The 23,049-nt window shown below is 39.5% G+C and overlaps 1 protein-coding gene and 1 long non-coding RNA gene across 2 annotated transcripts; one reads left to right on the top strand and one right to left on the bottom strand.

Moving 5' to 3' along the window:
• The first annotated feature begins 584 nt into the window (after positions 1-584).
• Positions 585-21,285, top strand: kpna3 (karyopherin alpha 3 (importin alpha 4)). Its single transcript, XM_046837866.1, has 17 exons — positions 585-801; positions 6,734-6,778; positions 12,585-12,674; positions 12,947-12,976; positions 13,147-13,199; positions 13,296-13,391; positions 14,404-14,489; positions 14,596-14,682; positions 15,135-15,304; positions 15,643-15,687; positions 15,785-15,916; positions 16,464-16,592; positions 16,936-17,040; positions 17,201-17,272; positions 17,362-17,524; positions 18,839-18,933; positions 19,046-21,285. The coding sequence occupies exons 1-17, from the start codon at positions 733-735 to the stop codon at positions 19,142-19,144; spliced, it is 1,566 nt and encodes a 521-aa protein (XP_046693822.1). The 5' UTR covers positions 585-732; the 3' UTR covers positions 19,145-21,285.
• Positions 19,579-22,956, bottom strand: LOC124378288. Its single transcript, XR_006924194.1, has 2 exons — positions 22,852-22,956; positions 19,579-22,775 (listed from the first exon to the last, which is right to left on the bottom strand). It is a non-coding gene; the product is annotated as an uncharacterized LOC124378288 (long non-coding RNA).
• Positions 22,957-23,049: the final 93 nt, after the last annotated feature.

Below are 23,049 nucleotides of genomic sequence, written 5' to 3'. Positions count from 1 at the left end.
GTTGCTGCAATTTTTTATTATTTCCACATTCTGTAGTAAATTGTTTTTAGATTGTAAACAAAACAAAAAAAATCTAATCCTGTTATTTCAAACCAGTCTACTGCAAAAATAAATAAATAAATAAATAAATACAAATGTTTAAATTGCGTTTTGACGCATCCTCGTACACATTTCGGCGCAGGACAAGCGAGTCATCTGGCGGAACATGCGCAACATCTACGCAGGACTGACGTAAACAGTTTCCGCCATGCAATAACTGCATACCAGCCACGCATTTTAATATAGCCGGGTGTGTATTACTTTAACAGAAAAAAAAGTTATTTATATATGTCTAAAAAAAAAGTTTAATAATTCCGACACACACACAGCGTGACTTTGCTCCTCCCCTTTCTCGGCTCTCCTGCCCGTTCTGTCGAATTCGTCATTCGTTTCCCAATACATTCCGTATAATCCCGCCTCCTGCGCCGTGATTCGTTGGATTATTCCACTTCCAGCGCTGTAATTGGCTACTGCCTCACGTCCTAGCGGACAACCGTAAGCGATCCAATCGAATTCCAGCTGCCTGCAAGCGAGCCAATCAACCACCGAGGAGGCGGGAGTAGGCGGAATAGCGGTGGGAGAAAAAAACAGAATGCTGTCACGTCTGTTGGTCCGCGGTTCGCTTCTCGAGTTGGGTGTCTGAGCGAAGCTCCGCGAGTCGGACTTGCACACGGAGAGGACACACGCGCAGCCATGGCAGAAAACGCCGGCTTGGAGAACCACCGCATTAAGAGCTTTAAAAACAAGGGCCGGGATGTCGAGGTGAGACAGAGGGGCCTTGTTGATCCCGTGGGTTGTTGTAGTAGTAGTTCGGGGTGGAGGGTTATTTTTTTTTTCCAGCGGTGCGAATCCGGAACCTGCCTCAGTGCAGCGTGCGGAGCGGCGGGTGCGGCCTACCGCCAAAGGCCTCACTTCCACAGCTGATGCGTCCCCACACACACACACACACACACACACACACACACACGCATCACTCGGTGCATTGAACATTATTAATTTTATATTTGATTTATTTAGGGTTATATTTTATATACATATTTACCTATAAACCAAATTAAATGTGTGTGTTTATCTCGCAGTGACCGTTGAGCTCGAGTTTATTTAGCTCAACGCGGCTAACGCGAACTAGCTCGCGCTTTTAGTGTAGCCGGTTATCTGGTTAGCGAGCTAGCTGTGTGAGAGAGAGATCGGTATACCGACTCAACATCGCATAGTAGAGGTTTGTATCATAACACTGAAACACGATATGAACCTTAATTGTGTTAATTGGCGGTTATAAAATAATAACCAGCAGTGTGAGTCAGTATTGAGGTACTAACTACCTCAGCTCGGGGTAGTTTAGTAGGTCAGCTGTAATGATACCCCATAAAAATCATGAGAAGGTTGAGAGTCTCGACCCTGCCAGAGAGTCGCCCCACGTCCCCCACCACCACCAATCCGGGTCAGATCTACTCTGCGATCGGATTGTCTTCTCTTCCCCAAGTCACTCCGGATGAAACCCTCTGCCAAATGAAAACAAATATATAATTATTCGTGTTACTGATGAGGCGTGTATCAGAACTGCGTGCTTTCAGATCACTTGTATTCTCTCTGCCCATGTGTGTGCTTGGTGGTCCATGCGATTGGCTCGATTGTATCACGTGACGCAGGGGGTTTGACGTTTCTACACTTCCCCACTTAGGCATTTGTTTCCCATTTGCTGCTGGACATGCAAGAAAGGTGTTGTGGTGGTTTTATCCATGACATGTTGTGCATGCACCATTTGTAGACATGAAGAAAAATGAGAGAGAGAAAAAAAGAGAGTTGTATATCGGAGCAGGAATGTACTGCGTGCTCTTATGATTTTTATTCTTTCAGACCATGAACATGGTGGTCCAGCTTGAATGAATCATGACTCAGGGGGTTCGACGTTTCCTTCACATCCCTACCTATGCATTTGGTACTGCTTAACATGCAAAAATAGAAGAAAGATGATGGTGGTTTTATGCATAACACACCATTTAGAAAGATGAGAGAAATTATGATTCGCATATCGGAACTGGGGTAAATGTGAATGGTGGTCCGAACGATCTCTTAAATGAATCGCGTGATGCAGGGGGTTTCGCCGTTTCTTCATTTCCCCACTTCAGAATACTTTTATTGCTCCAATAGGGAAATTGTTTGTTACAAATGTACCTACCATTTACGTTTATGGCATTTGGCTGACGCTTTTATCTAGAGCGACTTACAACTGGGGGCTAAAGGCTTTGCTCAAGGATTCACCAGTGACTGTTTGGAGGAGCTTAGATTTGAACTTGTGACCTTTCGATCCAAAGTCCAATGCCTTTTGATGGAGCGAATGCTCTCAGATCACCTTTATTTTTCTATACAAATGTGCATTGTGGTTCGATTGTTCAACTCGAATGAATCACGTGACGCAGGGGGTTCAAAGTTTCTTCACTTTCCCATTTAGGCATTTGCTTCCCATTTACTGCTTGACACGCCGTCATTGGTAGAAAGATGATGATGGTGGTTTTATGCGCAACACGCTATTTAAAGAGAGAGAGATCTCACAAGCAATCTTACTACAGTGAATATATATTATATGTGTACAAGTTCGTCGAAGTTTGCCTTTAAGGGACTAAAGATTAGATGTGGTTCCAGCAGCACATGCATGGACAGTCTTATATTAAACACACAGTACTTGCAGTAGTCCATGGCTTTACAAGCATCTCATATTTAACCTATAGCAAATTTACGTGTGAAATCGCTCATGGACTACCCTTTCAATAAGTAGATTGTTTTGTGAAAACAGCAGTGTTTTCCTTTAATGCTTGTGTAAAACACACGTGAGGCAACACAAGCTGGTGCTGTAAAAGACATGAGAGGTTTGTCACTTTGAAGAGCACAAGCTAGTATGCGCATGGGTAAAGTAAGAAAAATCCACCACTTATTCGTTTCAGCTGTTCCAGTATTTTTTATTTATTTATTTATTTATTTTTTTAAGAGTGGCAGGCTATAGTTTTCACAAGATTCGCTTCATGATGCTGTCACGTTCGCTCCATGAAGCATCTCTGTGAAAGCTGTTATTTTCTGGTTAGTTTGATCTATTTACTGTGTCTGCACATACTGATGTCATCTGATCTATATGTAAAGAAGTCTTTCCCATTTTCTTTTCTACCAGTTAGGAATTCCAAGGTCTTTAGGCTGGTGTGAGCATGGACTCCACAAGCACTGACAAAGTAGATTAAGGTCTACGGATACACTTTTCACATTGATGCTGATTCGTTGACTGAAGAATCTGGTCTAAATTGACACCATTTCATGAATTAGATTAATTTACACACATCCTGACTCGTTCTAAAAACGTTTTTGATTTGTTCATTAATCCAGCACTCCAATATTTACTTAACTTCATTATCACAAAGATTGCCCCATATTTATAGCTGTACAGTTGCTAGAAAGATGGAAATTATCGCAACTCACCCTCTTGGGCTAAAGAATCTTGGGCGATGAAAAAGCTGTTATGAAAAAGCTGTATTGGATTTTTTTCCTCGTTATTACCGCATCCGGCATGTGTTCACAAACTATCAGCGATCTCAAACACTCACGTTCATTCTCTCATTCTTACACAGATACACACTGTGTGTCATTATGTACAGCTCAGCAGTGCCAAGCTGTCATGTCACTAGGGGAAGCTTCAGGCCTCTGGTTTATGTAGTGTTTCCCAACTGCTTTGCTCTGCTTTTCAGCTCACTTTTAAGTCTGACTCGTCTCTCTCGTCTCTCTCGTCCATCTCTCACACACACACACACACACACAATGTTGCCTGTATACAGTATATGCACATTAGTATGATAGACTGTAGGGACTCAGCAATGCTTCATTCATGTCGTAAATGTGTTAACCTATGTCTTGTTGTTTATAAACATAGTCAGTATTTACTTAATTTGCATAAAAGAGCAAGTCAGTGGTTTGGTGCTTCAGGTGCTACTCCTGGGATTACATTTTTTGTTTTGGATTGTTTTAGATGAAATATTTGCTAGTTATGATCAGGAAGATTGTATGGCGTTCTTAGCAAACATCTTTAGCTTTTTATTTATTTATAAAAGCGCTGAGATTCCTAACTCTCTGCTTTTTTTTTGTGTGTTTAACCATTAGCATGTCTGTTTTAATTTTTGTGGTTATAGTTGCACTACTGCATTATAGCACTGTATTGAAAGTATTCTCTTAGAAGTGTTTTTTATAAGGTCAAATTTGTCTGGTAGTCATGTCCATGGCATTTAGTTTGCTCAGGTTGGTGCTTGGGCCCCAGGAATGTAACATGAACTAAGATGCCCAGTCATAAGACCAAACCTGATCTCTCACTTCGTCCCCCATGCGTGGAATCTCCACATGTTCATACCAGAGCTGCCTCCCCCTCTTTCATACCCGTCCTTACTCACACCAGTATAATTCTGAACAACGTTATAATGTTAATAAGCCTGTAAACTAGGTTGTCATAAACCAGCTGTTTTTTTTGTTTGTTTTGTTTTTGTTTTTTTATATGAAATTAAGTGCTCAGCTTCCATTTGCACTACCAAGCGACAAAAGTGACTGGGGATTATTGATTTCCCGTGGCACAGAGCTGCCGTTTCAGCCACACGGCAACCGGCTACATTTGAATTAATATGCAAACTAGTCTAGTAAGTCAGACAGCAAACAGCCTTTTCAAGAGAGTTTAGTAACAAAACACGCATTCACAAAAAACAGACCATTTGACTTGACACCAAAAACTGACTCCCCAGAGCCGTGTCAGCAAACATGTACAGGTATCTTGTTTTATATTTTAATCCACTTTGCCAAGGACTGAATACTGATACTTTGTATGTCACTTCAGAGATATTTACATTTGGCAGATGCCCTATTGAGTAATTTAGTTATTTTACTAAATACAACACTGCATTTGAGGGTTAAGGGCCTTGCTCAAGGGTCCAGCAGTAGCAGCTTGGTGCTTCTGGGATTTGAACTCATCACCCTTTAATATGTTGATTGGTGGAGGGTTGTACAAAGTCCAGATCAACATGTTTCAGATCAACAAAATTGACCCTGCGTGTTTGGCAGCTTGGCGGCTAACTCGAATGAGTAATGTAAATTTTCGAACAGCGAACTGTATAGTCAACATTTTCGAATTCAAAAGTGAATGCATGTTTAAATTTGAGCTGATACGTGTATATCCTGTATAATTCATTTAAAGATACAAAGTTATCCTTTGTATATTTTCGAATGCGACATTAACAAGAAAGGAACTCTGATTCGAGAAGTTGCAGTAGCATTTCATGTCACAAAGATGATTTACAAGTTGCGAAAGAAGATTCACTATGTGAGACAAAAATAGTTACATAACAACCTATAGAAAATAGTTATAAGCTCTTGTTTGCGCTGTGGATGGTGCTGTTACTTTTGTTGCAATATGTTTTCTTTTTCCCGAAGTTTATTCAAATAAACAAAAAACGTGTCATTTTGGAAACTGCATAAAAAAATCAAGGCATTTAAAAAGCTTTTTAATTTTCTGAGTTTGTCCTGCTTTAATAAATCATTGTCAAAAGCCAGCACACAGAAGTACAATGAAACACAATCATTAAAATGAAGCTTGAGGCCAGAAAAGTGTACAAAAAGATCAGACAGTGCTGATGGGTCGAGAGTCTACGGTATTTCTGTTGCACAGGATGCCCAACATCCCCGAAACACAGCGTCTGTGTGTAGTTGGGTGTAAATATATAACATACAATAGTAAACAAAACAACATTCTGCCTGCCAGTGCTTATGGGAAATATTTAAAAGATGAACAAGTGCCAGAAGTAATGTGTGCTACCCGGCCTCAAGAAAGGAACCCGTAGTGAAGTCGTCTTGCTACTAAATACTGAGTAAACCAAGTGTGAAAAGGTTTCTAAATGAATCTGTGCAACATGTGATTGGTTTATTAGTAGCTCTTTCACTTCCCCAGACTTGAGCGGCTGTGGGGCTTCTCTGGTCGTCATGACTACAGCGGCTGGATGCCGCTTTGTTCTGCAGAGTGGCCAGACTGGGATTTGTTTTTCATCTCATTGCAGATGCAGCTTTACACCTCATTTGTTATAAGCAGCTCTCGTCCTGGCCTGGACCTGCACTAATGATTCAGGCGTATTATAAAATCGCCGCTCTCTAATTTTTCTTAAATGGAATAGCCTTTTCTGGGCTCTTAATCTGCTACGTTACGCTATAATTGCACACGTTTTTTCCCCCCTTCAACTCTGAAAAACGGTTAATACGGACTTTTTCCCCCCTGTGAATTCAGGATGGAATAAAAAAAAATTTGCTGCCTGGTTTTACCTTGGTTTATTGACCACTACTCTCATTTTAAAAATGCATAAATATGTAAAATCATAAATTGAGCAGAATAAATTGGCTTTTATATTGAAAGCTGCAGCTGCTAGACATTTATTTTGCCTTTTCCCATCTTTCCTTGCAGCTTTGTAAGAACGGAAAGCTGCTGGAAATATGTCTAGTTGATTCATAGACTGTACAAAGGTTTTTTATGATAGAAGTTTTGAAGAAATTTTATTTCATGAATCACCCTGAAAAATAAATTACCCCCCCGCTCCCCCTCCCGTCTAATATTAGCCGATTTAAACGTTTCACGTATTTGTCTCGTGTCTTTGCGTTACATTGACCTTTGCACTTTCTTCTTTTTCAGACTATGCGAAGACATCGTAACGAAGTAACAGTCGAACTGAGAAAGGTAAGTAAGAAGTTTAGCTTCCTCAAAACGCCTTGGAAGCGATTATTGTTTCTTTAGAGACAGGAGGACACGTAATCTCCAGCTATAATTATTTATTCTTCTGTGAAATGTCAAGCTAATCCGAGTGCAGCTAAGGTCTGCTTGATGCTTGTTGGACAACGACTCTGGATAAAAATAGAGCGTGTTGTGGCCTCCCCCTGTTGATGTAATAGCAGTGACTCAGTAACTGGTTCTGAGAATGAAAATGACCTCGGATGTTATTGCGGTGACTGGAGTTGTGAATCTCGATGCTCATCACTGTTCAAATCCAATTCACCTTTAACCTTTTTCTATTAATTAATTCTTGCCATTTCTCAGCTTACACACGTGTACCAATGACAGGCATACACATTTTGTCACGTCCCTCGATAATCTTGCCTGATCGCATCGGCGTGTCTTTAACTGCTTAGATCAATTAAAGAGGCGCACGACTAAAGGTCGTTTTTTTTCCTCTTCTTGTCATTAAACGTCGAGGATGATCAGAGAATTTGTGATGCAATGCAGCTACAGTTGGGTGGAGGTGTGGGTGTGGGTGTGGGTGGGTATGTGGACTAGAGGAGAGACCACATAGAAACCTTTTATCTAAGTTCAGCATGATTCACCTTCATGATCTGTTACACTTATGTTTGTGACAGTAGATCGTGTGTAGTCATCTGGAGTGTGTGCTTTGTGTCAGGGTCACAATTACAGGACGGTTTTGAGCTCCTGTAATACAGCTTTGTCTGGTCTACAAATTAGACACACAATGTAGTTGAGTAAAAGTAGGTACAGTAGGTAAAATATGAAATGATATGAAAAGTCTTGAAGTCTTCCAAATTAGCCTTCCCAATACTCGAAAAAGCAACTGAAGTACAGTAACGAATTACATTTACTTCATCACTGCCTGGACTGAACAATTTGGGAAAGCTTCATAGTAACCAATTATTTTAACATACACATACGGGCAGCCAATACAAGTATAGGCTTGCTTTAATAAGTAAGAGATTAGCTTAGTATTTCAATAGTCATTGATGTGTTTTATGGAGGCTACAGTAAATATGGCTAATGTTCAAGTTTGAAGTCCACCCTGATTAATTACCGTGAAACCAGAGGAGAACGGAGTGTGTAGTGAAAAAACAGTCCAGGAAAATGTGAAACCAAAGTGAGCTCTTGAGACAAATTGAGAGATTTGAAGGGTATGTGAAGGCAAAAGTCAACCTCACTTGGGTTTTGTAGGTTGAGGTTTGGTCAATTGTAAAATGATCACTTAGCATAGTACAACTACTTCACTTTTTAGACAGAATGCAACAGCTTTTGCCGGTCTTGAGGTACATGTATAATTTGCTTGAATTTCCTTGATAAAAGTGTGATGCTTAGTTGCAGACCTTTAATCCAGACAAACCGTTTTGTGATATAAGTGCAAATTATCTACACTGGGGCGTGTAAATCTGAAATCTGAATCTTCGTTCCATATAAGCAGTTAATTTTCTATCTTTAGGTAGAGACGGGTTTAAATGGTGAGGATGAGGTGGATGGGGGAGCAGGTGACATCTGTCAAAATTTAGCAAGAATTGCTAATGTTTCATACAGCAGCTTTAAAAGATTAGAGTCAGCAACTGTACTGTGAGAAATATTCAAATTGGTATAGATGTTATTTGGCCCAGACAAGCTCAAACTCGGGTGATTTAAAAAATATCTATATCTAAATATATATTTGTATGATTTAAATCTGATATTTATCATGGTGCTATCAAAACACCTTAATAAATATTAAAATGAATACGATTTTGCAGATTTATTATTATTTTTTTTTCCTGTTTGATTTTTTTTGTTTACATTTCTTCTGTCCCTGAAGTTTTACTTTGCAGTATTAACATGGTAACACTATTCCAACTGGCAAATAAGTTACCCCACTAGCTGTATTAATGCTGGGTTAATGTTGTATTTCAGATGACTAACATGGAAGATCATATCACAAAGTACACACATCTGAGCTCCGTTACCGTTTTAACGTTAAGATGCATAGTGTTGAAAGGAGCACAAAATAATATAGATATCAAAGACACATGAAAGGCCTCAAAACCCAATTTCAGTTTCATCCAATTAGCTGTGATCGGCCGCCGGATCTGTAGTTTCACAAAAAGCAGCATGACTTTTTCGGTGAATCACTTTAACAGCAATTATAGTTCACCTCTCAAATGGCTCCTTTACTCAGACTCCACTAAAATATTTTTTTTTGTGAAATGAAAAGGCTTTTTTTTTTCTTTTTCAAGACAAAATCTTTATACTGTATTTTGACCACAGCAGTATTGAGCAGCACTCATTTCAAAACTCTTTTTTTTGTTTTGTTATTTGAATACAAGTCAAGTTCATTTCTATTGCGCTTTTCACAATGGACATTGTCTCAAAGCAGCTTCACAGAATATAAGAATTAAAGTGAATGGCATGTGTTTATCTCTGATGAGCAGCCTGGGGTGACTGTGGCGAGGAAGAAACCTTGAGAGGTACCAGACTCAAAAGGGGAACCCATCCTCATTTGGGTGATATCACCCAATTTTTGTTTCATATATAGTGTTTCTATTTACTTAATTTGCCAACGTACTTGGTGCTTTATTTTTTTTTCTGCGACCTTCTGGAGTTATGATATTCTACTGGTGTGTTCTACCACTGTGGGTGTTTATTTCTACCTGATTAATTCCCTTCCCAGCCTGGGCCTCTCTATATATTAAGCACAGTTGCTAATGGAGCGTGCACTTGGGCTGGCAGTATTTGGGTCAGGGCTTCCCTCATTCCACTTCTTAGGCACTTGTTGTTGGCCGAAGCTGAGAAAGAGGACTCTTGCACAGCCCCCTGGGGGTTATATTGGCCTCTCTGCTCTTCACTTCAATTTATTTGTCATTATACAGTGCTGCATAACAAGAATCTTACTTACTGCTCTCTTGTGCAGCATGCATCATAAACACAAACGGTATACAATACAGTGCAGATACACTGCTGTAGTGTAACAGCTGTAATGCAAGGCAAGGACAACAGTGCACAATCATACATGCTGCAATAAGTGTGCAAAAGGTGGTGAAGGTAATGCTGTTTTGTAGCATATGATGAAAACAGTTTGGGTTAGTCAGGGATAATCATTATGCATACAGTCTCGATTGCATGAATAACAAGCATATTGCACAATCCTGGCTGTTATGGATAATGGTATTGCAACACATCCTGTACTGGTGGAAATGTGTGTGAAGAGTGGAAACTAGCAGCTTGACATTTTACAAACCAGTGTGTGTAAATGTTCTTTATGCCTGGAAGAGTTAACCTGATGGATACCCATGGTTAAGCTTAAGGTTAGAAACACAGTGGTGTTTCTGTACAAGTCTGTGTTGCAGTTGGTCAGTTTGTTTTCTACATTGGTGAGGATGTGGTCTGTTGATCTTCCTTGTCCTCCAGAGCTTTCTTGATGAGGGTGAAGGTGAGGCGAGTTCATGAAAAGTCTCGACTTATGTAAACAGCAAGAACCTGTTCATATGCAGTCTTTGGTTCATGTTCAGCTTCATAAAGTCACCAATGAACTTCTAAATCTTGCTGAGCTGGAGGTGTTGGTTATTTTCAGTGTATCAGTCCAGTAGATGTTTTATTTCCTCTTTGTGTAAGTGATCTTTGTCTTTGTGGATCAGGCTTACCACATTAGAGTTTCTTATGTATGTGAGCAGTACAGTCCTAGGCTGATCACAACACTATCTAGAGTACAAATGTTCAGGGTGAATGTGGTGCAGTTGTGATCATACATCCTGATTAGATTTATTGGATTGTAGCTCTGAGGGGGACCAGGATCCAGCTTTCTCCAAGACCTGTGTTTGGTGGTGAGCTTCCATAAGATATTAAACATTCTATCATAACCTTTAATCTTGTCAAGTTGGCCATGTCTGGGGTTATCTTTTGCAAAGTGGGTTCCCTGGTAGGTAAACTGAAGTGACTCAATAATTCTCAGGTTTGCTGGCTTTGATGGGTGCCATAAATGATCTCTCTGCTTCGGATTATTTGGGTGGTTGTCCAGCAGCAGCATCATCAGACTTCCCCTAGCTGTTCTGTTGCAGCCTTCCATGTGTTTGTCAAGTATCTGTTCACCTTGTATATGGACAGCTGAAACACCTGATCATCAGGGGCTCTCAGTGTTGGCAATGTGGCATGGAGTTGTTGGAAGTAGTCGACAAATTCCGGTCCACTGTCATTACGAGAGCAGCATCCAGGGGAGAATCACCGATGCCACATGCTGTTTGTTTTTACACGCTAGACTGCGCGCTGCACAGAGAATTTTTTTTTTATTATTTTTTTTTATCCAGTAACCATTTTAAAATCTAACAGTTGATTATTCAACAATCGGCGAGTAAAATCCAACCTAGCTATCAGTATCAGAAAAATCAGTCGACCTCCAGTCTCTGGTCTGTTGTCAGTATACATTCTTTGCAGACTTTTTTAGAGTTTGTTTTTTACTCTTGCAAGCTCGTTTTCACTGACGGTTTTGAGTTCATGTCAAATTAGGATCCAGAGTTTCCCTTCAGTGATTCTGCTCCTTATAGTTAGTTGTCACTCTCCAGTGTTCTGTATTGTTTAAAGACTATAATCACACTCTTGGTTGCTCACAAGGTTTCTTCCTTATAATATCTAAGGGAGTTTTTCCTTGCCACAGTCGCCATGGCTTGCTCATCAGGGATAAATACACATTGCTCACCTTTAACGCTTGAATTCTGTAAAGCCTTTTTGAAGCAAATGTACCTTGTGAAAAGCGCTGTAGAAATAAACTTGTCTTGACTTATCCTTTTTCAATAATGGCAGTTTGCTAACGAAGCCAGTAAGCGGTGACGCATACTCGACAAACTTAATGTAAGAACCCCTGTGTATCAGCACTGATTTAGCTCCTTCTGAACGAGGCTTCACATTTTTGACTGTAGAATTCACTTGTTTGAAAAGCTGCATGTATGCAGACAGCAAAAGCATGTGAGGTGTGGCCTGATTGTCCAAAGTGGGGGTGGGGGATTTCTTTGTAAGCCTATGCCGTCACTGACAAGAAAAAATGACGTCCGCGTCATTGAGCTCGCCCACAGTGAATGCTTCAGTGTGCAGGACTCTTCGGCCCACAGAACTGTTCCAATCTAGCAGCTGTTTCAGATGTTAGACTAATCATTGCTGGAGCATGTTTTGACAGGAAGCAGGATTTTGCACAGCAGCCAGTATTGAGGCTAACAGCAGATCTGTGAAGCAGTGGATTTTGTCTATAAAAGGCAGTTTGGGGGGAAAAATAGGAATGTGGATGCTTTGTGTGTATGGTACAGAGAGATACTTGTGCATTCCTCCAATCATAAATTCCCAACAACAGTAAGATCATATACCACACAGTAGATGCACTCTGGAAGGATGATGAATCATTTCAGAGGCCAAATATAACAGGTATTGGATTGTTGTGAATTATGTGTATTCTTGTGAAAATTTCTTTTTTTTTTTTTTTTTTTTTTTTTTTTCACTTTCGGTTTAGAAGGAAATCTAACAACTTTTCATTCAATCTGAAATGATGGATTACATTTTAAAGCTGTCACAGTCTGAGAAGAGTGTGTGTAAATGGTTATCTTTTGGTAATATTGTGCTAAGTTTTCCTTTATTTATTCTGAAGTGAGATATTCATGATTTAATAGAATGTATAAAATGTATGCTAGTGCAGTATAATTGACCACTCAAGTGCACATGTAGTAGTGCACATATTTGTAAAAATATTGTAAATATCATCACTTTCCTACAGAACAAGAGGGATGAGCACCTACTGAAGAAGCGCAACGTTCCACAGGATGAAAGTCTCGAGGACTCCGACTTAGACGCCGACTTCAAGGGGGTGAGGATCTCCTCGTGACTTTCTGCACAATCCAGCCATTGCATTTTATTTTTTTTATTTTTTCTCTCGCTCTTTTTTTTTTTTTTTTTTTTATCCTATTGTTCTTTCTGTCTGTTGTGGCACTGCATTAATGGTTATGAATAGTCATGTTATGAATTGTACAATACGCTTGATCTTTTAGTGTCCTTGATGTTTTTGTTTTTTTTCTGCATTCACTATACACAAGCATCATATTTCTTGCTTTTCTGTTTTTCTCGTTTTCTTTCTTTTAGCAAAATGTAACGCTAGATGCCATCTTACAGGTAAGTGCCTCAATGTGATGATGGGATTATGGTGGTGGGCAAGAGATTTGACTTTATAGAAAGTTGGTGGAGGTGGAACTTTATAAATGCCACACAGACCATACATTCTGCTCCTGTTTGCCAATAGTACGCTTTCTTTCTGCCTCACCCAGTTTCTCTCTGTCTTTCAGAATGCCACGAGTGACAATGCAGTAGTACAGCTCAGTGCTGTACAAGCAGCCAGGTTAGAAACGCTGGCTTGTTTAGGTTATGATGTTGATTTGGATAATCAATTAATATCTGTTCCATGTTCTTAATTATGTGGTGTATTTGTGAGCAGAAAACTACTCTCCAGTGACAGAAACCCTCCGATCGATGACTTGATAAAATCTGGGATCCTGCCCATCCTCGTCAAATGCCTCGAGAGGGACGACAAGTAAGTTGAGATGATTGAACAAGTTGGATGGATGGAGAGATGGTTGGATGGATGGAGAGATGAGTGAATGGATGGATAGCGGGAGTGAACCGAAAGATCATTTGGAGCATGAAGGAGATTAGTGTGCTCTTCATTCTGATGTGCTTTTTAGTTTTTTTTAATCCCCTCCCACTTCACTCAATCACTTACACTCTCTCTCTCTCTCTCTCTCTCTCTCTCTCTCTCTCTCTCTCTCACGTGATTAGTGTAGCCCTACTTCTTCTGCCCTACAGCATCATACACACAGAGAAGGACTTGTGTTCAGACATGATTTTGTTTTTTCATTCTGTTGCCATTTTATTTTTTTTTTTCAAATAAAGATTTAGGTTTTTCTATAATCCAAGATTGCTAAATATTTTGTTATTACAACCAAATGTCCTCATGACCAGAGCATCACATCAATCCTAGTCTAATCAACATTTAGAACATTTAGTGGAGGAACCAATTACACCATATGAGTCTATCACACCAATTTATGGATCTTCTTTAAACTGATGCTACAAAGTTTGAAGCTGTCCATGCTCTTGTAGGATGTATTTTATAGGATGTATATTTTATGCTGTAGCATTACAATTTCCGTTCACTGGAACTAAGTGAACTCCCTGAGGGCATGGCTGAATTGGTACAAGTCCTTGTAGCCACACTCCAAAATCTTGTGCTTAAAGCAACAGGCACTGTATCTAAAATAGGATGTTCAACATGCAAATGGATGAGGTGTACATGAAGCATTATTTGGTACCTAATAAAGATTGATTATGCCCTTCGACATAAGTTAATATGCATATACCAAGTGTGATGAAGAATAGGTTTCCTGTGAGTTTTACATCATTATGGAGCACACATGGCCCATGGAGATTTACATATTGTATCTGGGTGTGTAGGATGTCTGGAGCTACTAGTGACCCTTTGATCTCTCTCATTATCATTTTTCAAACTGTCCACCCTTCTCTTTTTTTCATCTCTCTCTCTCTAGTCCCTCGTTGCAGTTCGAGGCTGCCTGGGCTCTGACCAACATCGCGTCAGGGACCTCTGCACAGACGCAGGCTGTGGTCAAATCTAGTAAGATGGCTGTCCTCCAGGCCCTGGGCATTTCTCTCTGCTATGTGAACTTGAGATTCAGCTGACCTCTCATGCTGTCTTTTTCATGTTTTTTGTGTGTGTTTAGATGCTGTTCCCTTGTTTTTGAGACTGCTCCATTCCCCTCATCAGAATGTGTGTGAACAGGCCGTGTGGGCTCTGGGCAACATCATTGGTAATGAAATATTTTGTATTTTATGGAAAATCAGCAAACAAAGTAGATGTGGCAGAAGATCGCTCTTCATTTCTTTGAGAATTGGAAATGCTAACACTGATCCATAAAACTACTTACTGACTGGATATAGATATTAATTTGTTTATCTGAACAATGTAGAGAGACGGGAGCAGCACAACAGACATCAGCACTGTGTGAAGGCTTTATTTATTAAAAAAAACATTTATAGAATAGTAAAGGTTTTAAAATGTGTAATTTACATAAATATGGTGTATACAAGTTTCTTTTGAACAAAATAGGATACGTGTTTTACTCTGCAGGGTTTTAATCAAGTCCAAATTGAATCGATCTTTTCAGCCTTTTGAAATCTTGGTAAACTGACCAAGTTTACATATAACCAGACTCTATAGAGATGAACTAAATGAAAGCTGCTTTGTGTGCGATTCATGCAGGTGATGGGCCACAGTGTCGAGACTACGTCATTTCACTGGGTGTGGTCAAACCTCTCTTATCGTTCATCAATCCCTCTATCCCCATTACCTTCCTGAGGAACGTCACCTGGGTCATCGTCAACTTGTGCCGAAACAAAGATCCACCCCCACCCATGGAAACCGTACAAGAGGTGAGCTGTGTGTGTTTCTTTTTACTGTAAGAAAGAAAAGTCCCTAAAATTCATGTGTGTTTACAACCAATGAAATCCTTTTATATCTCTGCATGCAGCTTGGAAAGATTAAGATATAGATTTAAACTATAAAAATCAAGTAAAGTGTGAAGGCAACTGTTTTGATGTCTAATTCATATGTGGTTAATATATATAAAAACCTTATTAATATATTATATAATAATTATATATATATTAACCTATTAGTCTTCTAGATGGGATGGTTATCATAAGTCATAAACTCTAAAGATTAGTATATATGTAACACTGCTTACAGTTTTTGTCTTTCTCTCGAACAGATTCTCCCCGCCCTATGTGTACTCATATACCACACAGACATAAATGTAAGTACACTGGACTCGTCATTCTGTTACAGAAACACGTTTGCATCGGGCTAAGTGGGTTAATCTTATAATTCTTGCTCTCTCTTTTGCTTTCTAGATTCTTGTAGATACAGTGTGGGCTTTATCGTATCTAACAGATGGAGGGAATGAGCAGATACAAATGGTCATAGACTCTGGTGTCGTACCCTTCCTTGTTCCCCTGCTCAGCCACCAAGAAGTCAAAGTTCAGGTAAAAAAAATAAAAAATTTTATAGCATGTTTTCCAGGCTTCAATGTGAACAATTAGATGCATCCAGATTCCAATTATTTAACAGATGATCTCATCCAAGAGCAACAAGCCTGGGTTAAAAAAACAGATCAAGCTAGTACACATGGGTTATTGTTGAAAATATGTGACTGAAACCATTACATAAGCGTTTAATAAAATGTTGTAATATAATTTTTTTTTGGAGCTGTGTTTGTGTGCATGTTTGTGTTTGGGCTTTGCTTAGGCATGAGTATCGATAGTTGTAATCTTAAAGCATAGGCCCTCAATCTTTTAAAGTTTTAAGCCATACTGACTGGTTCACAGCATAGAAAAGTATCGGTATACACTTGAATAGTTATAATATTTATTTTGCCCAAACAGTTCTATAGTAAAACATGTAGTGGAAGTCCAGACAAGTCATGAACTCCCTTTTTTAAAATGGTTTAAATGTAGTTTTGCTTAAAGAAATTGCACCATGTCATGCTGGTCTTCATGCAAATAATGATGTCATTAACTTTCTCTTACTCAGACGGCTGCTCTGAGGGCAGTGGGTAACATTGTGACGGGGACTGATGAGCAGACTCAGGTGGTACTCAACTGTGATGTGCTTTCCCACTTCCCCAATCTGCTCACACACCCAAAAGAAAAGATCAATAAGGTGTGTACACATACAGCACAAACAGGTATAAACATGGTGCATGTATACCTGCAAAATAATATTCACTGGAAGATAGCTAGTCTACAAATCGTCATGATTGGAGACGGGACTTTTTTTTTTTTAACGTGTAATTGTACAGCTTAAGTAATTAACCTGTACTTGCAATGTTTTTTAAAGATTATTCAAATACTTTAATAAACAAGGAATATGATTAGGAAAATGGCTTGTACTTAAGATGCTGCATGTATACAGGGTCTTCATTTTTGCCTCGGGGGTTTAATGAGTTCTTCTAAGGATGCAAATGTCTGACTGTGTGTTTTTGTGTGGCTGTGTTTTCCTACAGGAGGCCGTGTGGTTTTTGTCCAACATCACCGCAGGGAACCAGCAGCAGGTGCAGGCTGTGATAGATGCAGGGCTTCTCCCTATGATCATACACCAGCTGGCCAAAGTAAGACACTTATAATTATCTTTCACTAATTCTGCAACCATGTCTCCTTTATAATGGTCCAGTGTCCAATGCTGCAAATGGAGTTCAGTTTGTATTAAAAATACCACTTAATATTTAAAAAAACAGGCTTTCAGTTCTTCCTTATGTACCTTATTTCCAGGGCGATTTTGGCACGCAGAAAGAGGCTGCATGGGCCATCAGCAACTTAACAATAAGTGGAAGGAAAGAACAGGTTTGTGTGTTATCTTGATACACACACACACACACACATGCACAATAAACTCTGTATCAGTTCCTTTACCTGTGTGCCGCAAATAACAGGTGGAGTACTTGGTGCAGCAGAACGTGATCCCGCCTTTCTGTAACCTGCTTTCGGTGAAGGACTCGCAGGTGGTACAGGTGGTTCTAGATGGCCTAAAGAACATCCTGATTATGGCTGGCGAGGAGGCGAGCACCATCGCTGAGATTATCGAGGAGTGCGGAGGTAAACAGGATACAGTAAAGAGGAAAGACTAGGTGGTGCTTATGTACAGTACATCCGGAAAGTGTTCTCAGAGATTCACTTTTTCCACATTTTATGTTACAGCCTTATTCCAAAAATGTAATTTTACTCTAAACAAACACCACCCCATAATGACGACATGAAAGAAGTGTTTGCAAATTTATATAAAAAAAATAATCACATGTACATAAGTATTCACAGCCTTTGCTCAATACTTTGTTGAAGCCCCTTTGCCACCAAATACAGCCTCAAGTCTTTAAGTTTGATGCTATAAGCTTGAAACACCTATTTTTGGGCAGTTTCTACCATTCTTCTTTCCAACTTCTTAAGCTTCATCAGGTTGGGTGGGGAGCACAGCCATTTTCAGATTTCTCCAGAGATGTTCAAGTTGGGCTCTGGCTGGTCCACTCAGCCATTCACAGAGTAGTCCTGTAGCCACTCCTTTGTTATCTTGGCTGTGTGCTTAGGGTCGTTGTCCTGTTAGAAGATGAACTGTCGCCCCAGTCTGAGATCCAGAGCGCTCTGGAGCAGGTTTTTATCAAGGATTTCTCTGTAGATTGCTGCATTCATCTTTCCCTTGATCCTGACTGGTCTCCCAGTACCTGCTGCTGAAAACCATCCTCACAGCATGATGCTGCCACCACCATGCTTCACTATAGAGATGGTATTGGCTATGTGATGAGCGGTGCCTCGTTTCCTCCAGACATGACGCTTGACATTCAGGCCAAAGGGTTTAATCTTTGTTTTTCATGTCCTGAGAGTCCTTCAGGTGCCTTTTGGCAAACTCCAGGCAGGCTGTCATGTACCTTTTACTGAGGAGTAGCTTCCATCCTGTGCTTCCTGACTGTCCTTCCACTACAGGCCTGATTGGTGGAGTGCTGCCAAGATGGTTGTTCCTTTGGAAGGTTCTCCTCTCTCCACAGAGAAACGCTGGAGCACTTTTAGAGTGACCATCAGGTTCTTTGTCACCTCCCTGACTTTTCAACTCCCTGATTGCTCAGTTTGGTAGGCGGCTCTGCTCTCGGGAGAGACCTTGCGGTTCCAAACTTTTCCTATTTATGGACGATGGAGGCTTCTGTGCTCATTGTGACCTTCAAATGCTGCAGAAATTTGTTTGTACGCTTCCCGAAATCTGTGCCTCGATAAATCTTGACTTGGAGGTCTACAGACAGTTCCTTGGACATCATAGCTTGGTTTGTGCTCTGACATGCACTGGTAACTGTGGGACCTTATATAGACAGGTGTGTGCCTTTCCAAATCATGTCCAACTGAATTTACACATTGTTTGTACAACAGGACTGGAAAAGATTGAAAACCTGCAGCAGCATGAAAACGAGGACATTTACAAACTAGCGTTTGAAATCATCGATCAGTACTTTTCAGGAGATGATGTGAGTATCTCGCTGTAGCATTTCTTTAAAAAATATTTTTCATTTGATATGAGTCAGATATTTGACCAGCCTTCCATTCTATTCTCATAACACGGAAATATTTCCTTTTTAGATTGACGAGGACCCGAGTCTGATCCCTGAAGCCACACAAGGAGGCACGTTCAACTTCGACCCAGCATCCAACCTCCAAACCAAGGAGTTCAAGTTCTAACAGAGCCGAGTTATAATTTGAATCGGGCGGGATCTCCTGCTGCTCTCTGTTCCCTGCCGCCCCTCACCACGATCCAACCATCACCTATCAGCCTGCAACTCACTAACCTGACCACAAAACCAATCAAGATGCATAAAAACTACAGGTGTAACTTGCACTGAAGGATATGAATATCTCTCTCATGAACGTCACCAGAAGTCGAAGTGAAGTCTATACATTTCTTAAGAAGAGGACCAAGACAACCTCTTCAATCATACTGCAATTGCCAAAAGAAAAAAAAAATTCTGCTGTTTATCCTCACCTGCACATGCAAACACACAGACTTAAGTCATATATGTGCATCAACATTTCTAGAAACTTCTGAACGTTCTTTTACCAGCCATCATATCAGACAATTTTGAAGATAGGAGTGAAAAAAGATGTACCTGTTATCCTTTTTTTTTTTTTTGGTTGTTTATTATTTCTTTCCTTCTGGCAAATTTCTCTTACCAGGACATCACAGCCCAAAGTCAATGTAGATTCTAGAGCGCTAGGACAGGCACCCTGCATTGACATCCAGCCTCTGCTCTGCTAAGCCATGTGGAACATGCTTCCCCTTTCTCCGATGTGTCTATGGACTAGTCTGTGGAGCAGTTCATCCAGCAAGCGGGGTTCTTTTTTTTTTTTTAATTGTGTGCAAAGCATGTACGCTAGCACTGATTCTTCTCTTTCTGTTTTTATGACGTGATCATGGAACTGTGACCTGTATATTAAAAGTGGGAAAATAACACAAAATACAAAAAAAAAAAATGCACAAAACAATACACATGTACAGTGGCGCCACTTAACCTGCAGCCATCCCAAAAGAAAAAAAAAGTATAATCTTCACGTGTCACCGGTGCCATGTGAAAAGAGGAACGAGTGGATTCATTACACTTAAGGCATAAATTCAAGACATTTTGAGGGATGCCACTGTCCCTTTTCGAAGTGTTTGTGGAACGACAAATGAGGTTCTGGATTTGTTTTTTCTTTTCCAGTATCACACACTTGAAGATAAGTAATTCTTTCAGTAAAAATAATTTTTTTTTACATCTTCATAACCACATAAGGTCAACCCAGGACAAACATCAAAAAGTTGTCATGTCTCTCCCACTAACACACAAGGAGAGAGTATATTTTCTCTAAGTTTAAAATAAAAGTAGGCTTAACTCATCAACAAAGAGAACTTTGCAGAAGTTATTATGAACTGTGATTTATATTTTGTTTCTTTTCTGTGGTGGAGCTTCCAGATTTGCAGCTTTGATTCAGTCTTATATGCACACTTTTGTCGTCCCTATATAAATATTATTATTTTGGCATCTTTGGAAAGCGACATTCGCTTAATGTATTCATAAGCAATGGAAGATGGAGCTCCTGGCTGTTTCTGTTTGGTAGATTTATTTGCTACAAAACACAAATGTTCAAACTTAAAAAAAAAAAAAAAAAAAAAACTTGTGTAAAGTATGAAACCGAAAAAGCTGCAACACGTTAGACGTTTGACAGGACACTTCTGAACAATAACAACAACATTGTGTTACTGATTCACAGTTAATTGGGGCCTTTTTTTTTTGTCTTTGTTTTAAAATGTACTTTTTTTTTTGTGAGGGCAAATAATTGTGTTGCAATGAGCTTTCTAACTGTTGTGAACAGACAGTACAATACAACTGTAAAGGGATGTATTGAAAACATTTACATTTGGACTAATGTAGTGGTGGTTTGGCTGCAGACTACTGATGAAGAGGATTTGGCAAATGGCAGCCCTGGTGTTTTTTGTTTTTTTAATTATTCATTTATTATTGATGAACAAAGGCCTGCATAGGTGTGAATATCATGAACTTATGTAGACACTTATTTAAGAAAAAACGAGCCACTTTAAAGAATAAAATTTTTTGTCTTGTATCAGAAATGGATACAAGCTTATTGCTGGTTGCAAGATTTTTACTTGCTGAAGAAAAGATTGAGAAAAAAAATCAATGGAAAAAAAAAAACTGCGACAGATCGCATTTTGGCCTCCGATTGTTTGTATCTTTTTATAAATTTTACCATTTAAACACTCTTTAAGGTGGCTCATCTGTATTTTTTTCAACTCCTGTGCATATTAAAGATGAACGAGTTGGAATTCATTGTGCCTTTTTTTTTTTCTTTCTTTCCTTTTTGACTAAATTAACTAAAAGCAGAGCAAATCTTAATAGTGCTAAGCAGTGGAGGTGTTTAAATGGGGTTTGCCAGGTGTCACATCTCCTTTTCTCTGGAGTGTTTCTCTGTCTTTCTCTCTCTCCCTTTTCTTTGAGCCACTTTACATTGAGGCTCTTTGCTGTGCTCTGGACTATACAGTAATTCTATTTCAATTCTATGCTGATTCTTATGGCTGACTTGTAATTGTTCCCTTTTATTCTTCTTCATTCACATTTTTCCCCCTATGCACTTCCATTACCCACAATTCCACTTCTATCACTTCACCACTTTTACAACTCACCATGGCAAAACGACATATTTCACTCCTCACTCCCTCAGGACGTGCTTTATGTATCGATTATTCTAACCAAAATAAACTTGCTGTTAGCCATCTGTTCTTTATTGCTCGCTCCTGTTTGATACTTTAGTAGGTACATTGCATTCTGCTTCTCTTTCCTCTATCCTGTGTGTGCATGTTCAGCTTTTAAATGTATGATGTAACATCAGTTACAACCATACACAATGTGGAACTTCAACAAAACTATGTTACTAATATGAACACCAGCTTTATTTCATGTTTGGTCTTTTCAGTGCTTCACTGTTAGTTACAGGTAAAGATGCTATGTTATGGAGTGTCTTGGCTGCTGTCCAAGGTCCTGAGCTTATATTTGCTTCCTAAAAATAGTGGCTTGGGAGCACCGGAATATTGGAGGTGGTGCAGAAAAGTGTTTGTAAAAACAGTGTTTGAGAACGGGTGAAAATTACACCAAATGCCGATAACTGTTCCTTAAGAATGATTTGCTTCCATAGAGTAACCAAGAAAACCATCTCATGGTTAAACTGGTTTTGTGGATCTTGTAGAATTTGTGCTTTCTCTTTGATGGCTCAATAACTGTGCTATGAGCCCAAGATGATTTTAACTTTTAGTTCCCTTTGTATACTTGAGTGGTGCCAGGAAGATGTGGATGATCTTAAGCTTTCTTAGAAGACTGAAAGTGACTGTGAAATATTTATTACAAAAATGTTAGTTTGTTTTTTACTATTCATTTACTAATTGTTTAAGAAAAAGAGACTATTTCGAGAAGTAATTGTTTTTGTCTTGTATTTAAAAACTAAAAAAGCTTATTGCTTTGTGCAAGATTCTTACTTGCTGAAGAAAAGTTATTCAGTGATTTATATAAGTGAATGATCCATGTCAAGTGTAGAAAGACTGAAATTTGTAGAAATGGCCCCTAGACTCCTGGCTACACAAGACTGTTCATGCAGTCATCTTATGTAAGCGCTTTATTTTATTCAGGGTCATGGATCCATTCAGAACCTCTCAGGTAAAATCGGATTGAGTGCCCGGTGAGATACAACGTTGGATGATTCCAGTCCAGCACTTGTCACTGTTACGCATATTCATACCATCAGTCACACATAGAGACAGGTGGTGGATCTAAGAGGTGATCAGGAAACACATGTAAAGAGCACCGAATTACTCAGTTCTCGTGAACTGACGTGCCAGGACATACCTTCATGAGATGAAGTCTCATCGGAAGACGTGATGTAAAACGGTCCTAGGGAATAGAGTCCAGAATAATTAAGTTGTTTCTGTGATTGGAGGAGCAGAAGTCTTCCTGACACTGTTTACACAGAACCGATGGAAATATCTCTCATTTGTCGGGATTCACTTTAACCCTCTTTAGGTTGGGTTTCTCCCAAATGTATTT

Source organism: Silurus meridionalis, chromosome 24 (assembly GCF_014805685.1).
Source record: "Silurus meridionalis isolate SWU-2019-XX chromosome 24, ASM1480568v1, whole genome shotgun sequence".
NCBI classification, from domain to species: Eukaryota; Metazoa; Chordata; class Actinopteri; order Siluriformes; family Siluridae; genus Silurus; species Silurus meridionalis.
This window is presented reverse-complemented; position numbering and strand designations above follow the sequence as displayed.

What these genes read in the sequence shown, in the direction of transcription:
- kpna3 (XM_046837866.1), top strand. Translation starts at nt 733, where the DNA reads ATGGCAGAAAACGCCGGCTTGGAGAACCACCGCATTAAGAGCTTTAAA. An exon ending in GCAGGCTGTGGTCAAATCTA is followed by an intron (nt 14,490 to 14,595) that starts GTAAGATGGCTG and finishes GTGTGTGTTTAG; the next exon opens with ATGCTGTTCCCTTGTTTTTG. An exon ending in CAAAAGAAAAGATCAATAAG is followed by an intron (nt 16,593 to 16,935) that starts GTGTGTACACAT and finishes GTTTTCCTACAG; the next exon opens with GAGGCCGTGTGGTTTTTGTC.